An 8,939-nucleotide genomic window follows, 5' to 3' on the forward strand; every position below is an offset into this window, starting at 1 on the left:
GTTGATATGATATCACGGTTGTTTGGGTTATTTTGGTGCGCCGATAATAATATGGTACATGAATTAAAAATAACTAGGTTTAAAACGAAACGAACACTGTCTTTGTGCATGTGATCGAAACCGAATCTGCCCGTAAGATTTTTTCTATGTAATGCTACAAATCACGTTTACACATGCATGTAAGTATAACGTATCGTGATTTTATGACAACGAATTTCGTAAAAAAATACCATAAAACAATCAGCTAAGTGCTAGCAGATTTTAAACACAACGCACAGCAATTTTAGCTCTAATTGAACGACGTTATTGTCATGTATTCCTGTGTATACTATGCCTACTATTCACCAATTGCAATTTGTTGATCCTGGTCGTTCGGTTTTTTTTCGGATTCAAAATGTTATCTGAAGCATGCATATTGGTTTGATTATACAAAACCCACGTTCTCAAAAATCAAACTTGTAAACTTGAAAATTAGTCCGGAAAGTCAAAAGTCACCAGGTCAAGGACCTGGACAGCCAAAACCACGGAGCGCTTGTCCTGGAAGTCGAGTTTCACCAGGTAACGGACCTGAAGCGCAGGAACCAGGAGGTAAAGAACCCGGTACTCGAAATCTGCGGAGCGCGATTCTCGTACGTCCTCTCTACTGCGCGGTTGTTTCTGGACTGAGGAATTCGGCTAGCTGATTTTGATCATCGACGATTACTATAAATCGATGACGTCAAGAGAAAAAAAATTTTGGGTGACATCATTTTCTGAACATCCGAACATCCGAACATGCAAAATTTGGTTTCGAACTTTAATACTATCTACGATGTACGATGATTTTAGTTTTTAGATTTCAGACAAGAAATACGCACTTTATCATTCCTGCCGATTCCAAACTCAATCGGCTAGGCCCTTCGATAGCCAGCCGTTGACTAAAGATATATTCTTCAGTTCAGGGTCAGCTAACAACGCTGCCGTTCTGAGACAGTTGGATGATATAAATTTTTGCTCGTACTTTTCAAATGTGTGTTAAAATACACTCGAAGTTTTAAGAAGTTTCGTTCTTTCCCTCCCGATCAAAAAAAAAATCACCGACAATCACTTTTTTAGGCCGTTAAATCAGGACACTACGTTAAATACTGTCTCATATACGGAGCATCCCATTTCATCCTGATAAAAATTAGCGCATCCGTGATCTGTTACAGTTAGTCTGAATTTTTTTCCGTACGACCATTTTTCGAAAAACAATTGTGCTTCTTTACCCAGCGTAGATACTTCGCTTGCGACTAGCTAAAACAGCGTTTCGATTCTATGTCTACGAAAATTCAAGATCAAGAGAGCAAATGAAAAGTTGTTGGGATTATTTTGAATGTTAATGTTATGGAATACATCGAGCGCGTGTCGAATAGAATCCCATTTCGAAATGAATAATTCTTCAATTTTCATATTATAGCCGTATTCTTGTAGATAATCCAGTTTGTCTCCTGGAAAATTATAAAATTTATAGTATGCATCACGTATTAATCGTAAATGGATCATATATGTTAATATCGTACATGGACCGCATATACACATATACTTTTAGGTCTCTGTATCATTATTAAATCTGATCTATTGTTATTTATGAACTATGTGTACATTCTTTTCTTGGGTACCTATACTTTAATTAAATCACTGTTTTGCTACAAATTTTGGACGAAATTTATTCTCATTATTAATTTCTTGTATCGCCGACAAGTCGGTAAGTGTACACACAGGCTAAGTGCTGGCTTGGGCTTACCATTGCGAAGACTGTGTTACTCGGAAGGTTAATGCAGCCAGCATCATGTCGAAATCGGTGACTCTCTGATGTTCTGCAATAAGTTCTCCACTCTGGCATTGGAACATCTCAAGGAGCGCAAGCGCACGACGATTTTCGGTTGTCACACCAAAGCTTATAAGGGCAACTGTCTATATTCTTTAATCAACGCTTCCAATCTCTCCTGGGTTCCCAATCATTTACTAATTCTGTCAGTTGCTCTCTTATAGTTTTGAAAAAAAGTATGATCAATGAGCGGAATTATTTTCTTGCTCTTGTTGACCACTAGTGAATTTGAACTGGTTTTTGAGATGAAAAAATGTTTATTCGCTCAAAGCGACAGTGTTCTCCAACTTCTGGCTGCTATCCATTTGGCATTTACCTATTGCTCAAATTTTCACTTTACGAAATTTTTTGTCACATTAAACACATAAAATCATATTACTTTCGACAGAACGGAAGGTCGGACTTTCAGACGATAAATTCGTAAAACGCGAAACAAATGATGCATCAATATCTGAACGGTCTATGCATAAGTTGGCTGCTTCGTCACTAATTCCAAAGACTAGTACAGGCATCGTTGGATGGTGATCTTCGCAGGAAGAGTATCGCTTGGAATTTAACGGACCTACATATTTCTCCAAAACGGACAATCAGTCCACCACCGGAACCCGATGCCGTTCCAATAACTCATTAACGATGCATATTTCTTGGATGATTACATGAATTCCTAACAAGTATCTTGTAATTTTAACATATATAATGTAACTCATTAACGTTATACCATTGTCTCCTCTTCACTTCGTGAAATTCTTCTTCTATAACCTAAGTCTGCAAAACCTTTCATCTGTATTTTTCTTGACCGAGATATCGTAGATAATTGATGAGAAATTGATTATAAAGAATCCGAAAAATCTATTTCTAGGTGATATCAGTCGTTAGTTTCTGATATCCTATATATTGTATTATTACACAATTGGGTCCTGTGGGTAATATCATTATTAGGAGTTACCGGAAAAATGCTGAAATTTCGGATAAAATAGTATCGATTTTGTCGGGAATACGTATTCCTAAACTCGAAATTCCTCACAATCAACGCGGGCATTGCCATAGATGTATAATGAAGCGGACAGATATGAGTAGTTATATTCTGAGCCACTTGATAATAATTTTCTGAACAATCTTATGTTAGGGGGTTAGCGGACAGAGTCGCAATTTAACCAGGTAATGTGAGTAGAAGTTGAAAAGAGGAACCTTGATCGTCCTCAAATTTTTTTAAAATCACTTTTGTGAAAACGGTTCTCTGAGATTTATCGCGGTTTGTTACAGCATGGACTCAAACATTAGTAACAATCGAGTCTTACCTAATTTCCAAAAAATATCTCCAAGTAGTATTTTCGTGTAAATAGGTCTAGGTTTTTCGCTGCAAGCAAACTGTATTTTTTAAAAACCACGGAAATTTAACGTCAGGTCAGAAATTATTTTTACACGTCAACTGCATCTTTTTTAGAAATGAAGATATGAGTGTTGACTCAAGATGCATATTATTATCTTCGGCTAACGGTACGAGTTAAGTATTAAACATATGCACAGAAATTACATACGGTGCATACAGGATCAACTGTATATCTTCATCCTTTGATTAACTTTTTCGACTACATCTTCCATTCTTTGCATCAAGAAAAGGTTTCGAGCTCTGTTAACAGTAAACCAGGTGCACGTTTATTGCAAATCTATTTAGATAGTATTATTTTTGTCGATCCGATGGAGTTATATTGACGTTGCTGAATTTGGCCCAAATGAATTTGCGTAATTGAAAAGCATACGGCGTTCACACGGAGTTATATGAAAATTTCAGTCTGCTTCCGTTCGTCATTCCATAGGCATAATAATATTCGACTCTGTATTATCTGGGTACACGCGGTGAGCGATGGTAACATCAGTTCTTGTCGCCTCTACGTACCGACCGCTTGCCGACTTGAGTTGCGCATGTGAGGAAGAACGCAGAGGGCGCTGCTTGACGAAGAATTTATCTCGTCCATTTTCCATTACGAAAAGTCCCATAAGACTATCAGTCTTTATATGCCTTCAGTCGACGGTTACTGTAACGATGTATATTAGGGAAAATCGCGTATATAGAGATCAGTGGGAAAATCGCTCACTTCTCACTTTTAGGAGTGTTTGTAACTTAGTAAACCATGATAAACAAAACATACTCTCATTTTCAAAAGACGACTCCTTGCAAGTCATTATAAAATTGCGCAATAATGATGATTTCCCTGGTGTTTAGTTTTGTTGACGTTACCAAGTCAGCCTTGTATTTCGGAATGTATTTCGAACCGAGTGCGCCTCGCAACGGCCTCGCACACTTTTCTTGATCCACGAACTACGAAGAATAAAGATTAAAAAGTATCACGCTTGAAATTTCGACACGTGCAGGCACATGCACGCAATTCGCACAAACCTACTTCCCACGTGGTAGAAGTGTTTTGATCATTATTGTCACATCGTGGATCACGGGCAACATACAAAAAACAGTCAGCTGCGAAATCGAACGGAATTCGGTATATAGACTTGCCGATGTATTGTCTTGACTGTCTAGTTTGTGAAGTCTTATTGCAATTTGTTGTTTTTATTGTTGCAGTGGGTTTACTATAGAAGGGGAAGACAATATTTTATTACTCTTAATTAATGTGATTTGTAGGAAAGTAACGATTAGTTATTATGGACAGGCGGCACGGATTAAATACGCCTTCTCCGTTGAGAAATAGCACGGCTGCGAATCGACCCTTTCGATCACCCTTTCATACTATTCTCAGCCCATGTGATAAAGTCAATCTCAACGGAAAGCGTGTCAAGGTTTCAAACGTTAGATCTTCTCCGTAAGTTTTTTGTCGATGTTATACATCGCAAATAATCATTGAATGTTGCACTTGAATTGCAACTTTCTAAATGCATAAATGTAATTTGGATCAATTGACAAATTTCATCTTTTCAACTGTTTCATATAATAGTAATGATAAAAATTCCGATAATTAATATCATATAATTGGATAACACAGTTCATGGTATACGTGTATCTTTGTGATGCGTACATACGTATCTTATTTTTAAAATACAATTTCTTCAAATTTAGATCTGTATGACATTTAAGAGTTAACATTGTGGTTACCTGTCACTGTCAACCCTGTCACTGTCAACCCTAATTTAAAACATTTTCATTATTACAATTCAAGTTCATGGACCCCAAAGAAGAGGACTAGTCATCAGCCGTGTTTAATGGGCAAAAAAATTTGCTTAGAAAATGAATACGCACCATCAGAATGCGACAAAGAAAGATCGATTACTGAGGATGATCTTAAACAAATCAAAGATAGAATCTGCGTAAAGAAACAACAATTAGAAAGTGTGAAACGTCAGTTGTTGTACAAAAAAAAGGTCAGATTTTGGAATCCTATTACTTTGTTGAAAAAGAGATACTATTGAAAAAGATTTTCATGCTGTCTTTGGCAGTATTCAAGTGTTTCCCCGTTGATATTCTTAATTCTTTGGGTTGGTTTAATCGCAGACAAGCAGACACTGTACACATATACTATACTAGTTGCAAAAGGTCAACTGTAGCTAATAGAACCAAAAAAAATTTGTCCGTGTTTGCGATTCTAAAAATATGTCTTGGAATTTTAGAAATTTTCACTATTTGAAAGAAAGCTTATCTGGAATAAGTCACATTACCAAATAATTTGAATAACGTAATATTGTAATAGTTGCAAGTTTATTATATCCTTTCATTTCTAAGGCAATTCGTTTGGTTACTTTTTTGAAATGATCCAAACTTGAAGTACATATTCCGAAGTATAATTAATTGAATTAGGTAAATAATATGTGTACAGACATAAAAGCATATTTTGTTTTTAGCACGAGGCACATGATTTAAATGATCTTACGGAAAGATGGCTGCGAGGGTGTCAAGAAGCGCTTATGCAATTCCAGAAAGATATTAGCTGCCACAGCGGAACTGCTGTAAGCATGCCAGAGCTTTTGGCGCAGTTAGGGATTCCGCCAAAATTGGTACAATATTCAGTTGAAGATTGCGACTTTGTGGTGTAAAGACAGACATTGATTGTTGAGATTCTTTGTATCCATAAAATGGTCAGGATGAGAACATTTGTGAACAATATATTCAAGCGATAACCAACTATATATCATTAATTTAATCTGTCGACTGTATTGAGTTCTTGTGCAGCAGCATATTGTGCTACAAAAACATTATTTATTTACATATTTTCGTACAAACTGACAAACTTTGTTCATCAGTTTCTTAAAGTTAAGTCAAGTATTACTCAATAATTATGGGGCCTAAATGGATGATCCGGATCAAAGAGCTGGGGGTCTTTCACGTACGTCACATCCTTGAAGTAGTAAGCCATGAAACCTATATTTTAACGTATAGAATTATATTCATTGACTGAAGTAAAATTGGAGAGATAATCGAAATAGATGATATGTAATTCAACCAGAGATGGACCACAAAGTACCCTTAATATAAATTACTATGATATATTCATTAACAGTATATAATGTCAAGCTAGCCATCAACATATTAATCAAATTATTGCAAAAATAAGGCATTGCTAATCAAAATAATAGACTTGAGCCTATGTTGCTGAATACATCAATGCGTCCTACAGAAAAAGACGTATTTTGGCGGGCTGGATAGATAGAATGTATTTCGCCAGCTAATTTAGAACGGACATATCTCAAAAGATGCTACGAATTGTGTATAGAGCTCTGTATACACTTGCTGTACCATCTTTTGAGATATGTCTGTGCGATCTGGCCCACCAAAATATGTTCATTTCCATAGGAACTGTTGACATAGTTACAAAAAAGAATTTTATGTGGAAGGATATTACCATACACAAGTAATCGATTGGGTTTTTAATAATTCAAACAGGTTGAAGTAAGTAAGGTTACTGTAACGATGCATGTTTAGGAAAAATCATTGCTTCAAACCTTTAGGAGTGTCTGAAGTTTAGCAAATCATAATAAACAAAACATATTTATATTTGGAAAAGCTAGCTTCTTAAAAGTCATTCTAAAATTGCACAATAATGAATTTCTCCCTGATGATTCGTTATGTTAATGTTACTAACTTCAGTCTCGTATAATGCAAGGTGGTTATTCAAGCTAAACTAATTCTGGAGAACTCTGAAACATTAGGGAATATATATCCTTTGCCAAGTGTTATATCACGATCTGTATCATGCTTTTGTCAATTTTCATTAGTATGAACAATACGAATAAATGGGAGTATTAGATTTCAACATTTTGGAACTTAATAGTTTTTGATATATTTTACAGTTCATGTTTAATTTTTATATCAGAAAATCTAGAAAAATTGGAATTTGGTTTTTGAGGGATCTGAGAAAGACAAACTATTTAATCCTCAGCATTTAAGACGCTAATAATCTTGCATAATGATATGAGGTATTTCAATATATGGTACTAACCAGCATTTTGTGCTTTTAGAATCTCATGTTCAACTTTTGCCTGTTTACTCTTGCACAAGCCAGTTATGTGGCGTCCATAAATTCGTCCTGTGTAACGGCTCTGGAACTGGGAAAGCAGTCTTACGTTTTTATAATCTGGCTCTATATTGTATTTGCACAAAATGCATTTGACTCGCGGCTTCTCATACGGATTTTTTTCCAACTGCACTGGCTATAAAAAGAGACCATGTTAGTATACAAAAAAAATTTGTTCTTGTTTTTTCTGATCTCTAATTTTTCTAAACTGAACAAAATATTAGGGTACATTGAATACGAAGATAGTGATTGAGACAACTTACAAGATCTGCCTGTATTTCCTCGTTTGAAATCTGATGACTTTCAGCAGCTTCGTGTATCGGTCGATGCAAAGTACGCCACAATATTTTTTCTATAAAATAAAATTTCTGTGTGTAGGTTATATTCTATTAACAAATATTCTCAAAAGTAAATATTTTCTGTCCAACATTTAAACAACGTACTTGCCGCACCAACGAAACTTCTTGTTAGGACGTAACTAGACATTTTGTGTGTTTGATGTTTACAAAAAAACATATAACATTTAACAAATTTTCACAAATCTTGCGGAGGAATAGCAAGAGGCGCTCATGGCCGGACATAAACTGTGTGCAATCTAGATCAACACGAGGCTGGCCAACCAGGTGTAGAGCGAGGGAGATAGATTATAACGGGTCATTTTCTCTCACTCCTCCGTCGTATTTTCTGTATAATGTATACATGCGAAACCATATACTTTGTTGCGTCTACACGCTGTACTTAAATATCGATAGATATCGGAATAATCGACTCCAATAAGAAAAGGGTTTCATCATTATCGAAAACCTTCCTTTTTTTTCTGCCGTCGTTCATTGTTGCAGATCTAAAAAATGATTTAAAGTGATACATAGAAACATAACCTCGGCTTTTTATTGGATATTCTCTACTAAGAAATCGACATACCCGGCTATACAGGATGTCCCTAAATTGGGGGATACCGACCAGCCAGCGTGATACCCACTGTGATACCTGACTGAAATCCAAGCGAGAATTTCTTTACCGGAAGCTCGTCCGACGCATAGTTTTTGAATTACAAGCGATAGCGCTAGGCCAATCAGAGTGCACCATTTCATCTGGATTTGCCGCCACGGAAATCGCTGTTTTGTTCGCTGGGTGAATTATTATTATTCGTTTACAAATTAAATATCGGCACCTCCCCTCTCTCCCTGCTGTACCCCTTCTCGGGCGCTGACCTCGGTATTGTTGCCACGGTACACGCTGCCGGCCGCACACCCACGGACGCACACTCGTGTGTGTGAAAATAAGCGAATGCCCAGTTATACAATACTACGAATCACACATCTACGAGTGAAAATAAAAATAAATCTCCAAATAAATCAGCGGATTTGAGATTTAATGTTATAAAACACTTCCAACCATCGATGTATGCATAAAACTAGAGATTTTAGATGATTGATATGCCGTTAGGGTTCATAATTAGTCATTCAATCAATCTGAATTATGCTTTCCGAACATTTTTTGTGTCTTTGCAACATAATTTTTCCACTAGTTTGAAATTCATCATTGACACCCGATTTTTCAATAATGCGAGG

The 8,939-nt window shown here is 36.2% G+C and overlaps 2 protein-coding genes across 5 annotated transcripts; one reads left to right on the forward strand and one right to left on the reverse strand.

The window, feature by feature from the left end:
• Nucleotides 1-3,873: 3,873 nt before the first annotated feature.
• Nucleotides 3,874-6,033, forward strand: LOC124214851 (uncharacterized). Of its 4 annotated transcripts, none has more exons than XM_046617556.2 (4): nt 3,874-4,347; nt 4,428-4,665; nt 5,020-5,221; nt 5,699-6,033. In XM_046617556.2, exons 2-4 carry the CDS (start codon nt 4,508-4,510, stop codon nt 5,888-5,890), a joined length of 552 nt encoding a protein of 183 aa, XP_046473512.1. In that variant the 5' UTR covers nt 3,874-4,347; nt 4,428-4,507; the 3' UTR covers nt 5,891-6,033. The 4 variants fall into 4 exon arrangements, with proteins under 4 accessions (XP_046473512.1, XP_046473511.1, XP_068990516.1 ...); XM_046617555.2 differs by having other exon boundaries at nt 4,488-4,665; XM_069134415.1 differs by having other exon boundaries at nt 3,874-4,320.
• mRpS18C (mitochondrial ribosomal protein S18C) lies at nt 6,016-7,956 on the reverse strand. Its single transcript, XM_046617558.2, has 4 exons — nt 7,812-7,956; nt 7,632-7,720; nt 7,294-7,504; nt 6,016-6,215 (listed from the first exon to the last, which is right to left on the reverse strand). Exons 1-4 carry the CDS (start codon nt 7,882-7,884, stop codon nt 6,124-6,126), a joined length of 465 nt encoding a protein of 154 aa, XP_046473514.1. The 5' UTR covers nt 7,885-7,956; the 3' UTR covers nt 6,016-6,123.
• Between the last annotated feature and the right edge of the window lie 983 nt (nt 7,957-8,939).

The sequence above is a fragment of the Neodiprion pinetum genome, chromosome 3, assembly GCF_021155775.2.
Source record: "Neodiprion pinetum isolate iyNeoPine1 chromosome 3, iyNeoPine1.2, whole genome shotgun sequence".
In the NCBI taxonomy this organism is placed as follows: Eukaryota; Metazoa; Arthropoda; class Insecta; order Hymenoptera; family Diprionidae; genus Neodiprion; species Neodiprion pinetum.

Excerpts from the sequence above, each read along its gene's own strand:
- mRpS18C (XM_046617558.2), bottom strand. The coding sequence starts at position 7,884 with ATGTTTTTTTGTAAACATCAAACACACAAAATGTCTAGTTACGTCCTA. Across the intron at positions 7,721-7,811 it reads AAGTTTCGTTGGTGCGGCAA|AAAAAATATTGTGGCGTACT; the intron begins GTACGTTGTTTA and ends TTTATTTTATAG. Across the intron at positions 7,505-7,631 it reads AGGAAATACAGGCAGATCTT|CCAGTGCAGTTGGAAAAAAA; the intron begins GTAAGTTGTCTC and ends CTCTTTTTATAG.
- LOC124214851 (XM_046617556.2), top strand. The coding sequence starts at position 4,508 with ATGGACAGGCGGCACGGATTAAATACGCCTTCTCCGTTGAGAAATAGC. Across the intron at positions 4,666-5,019 it reads TCAAACGTTAGATCTTCTCC|TTCATGGACCCCAAAGAAGA; the intron begins GTAAGTTTTTTG and ends TTACAATTCAAG. Across the intron at positions 5,222-5,698 it reads AGTTGTTGTACAAAAAAAAG|CACGAGGCACATGATTTAAA; the intron begins GTCAGATTTTGG and ends TTTTGTTTTTAG.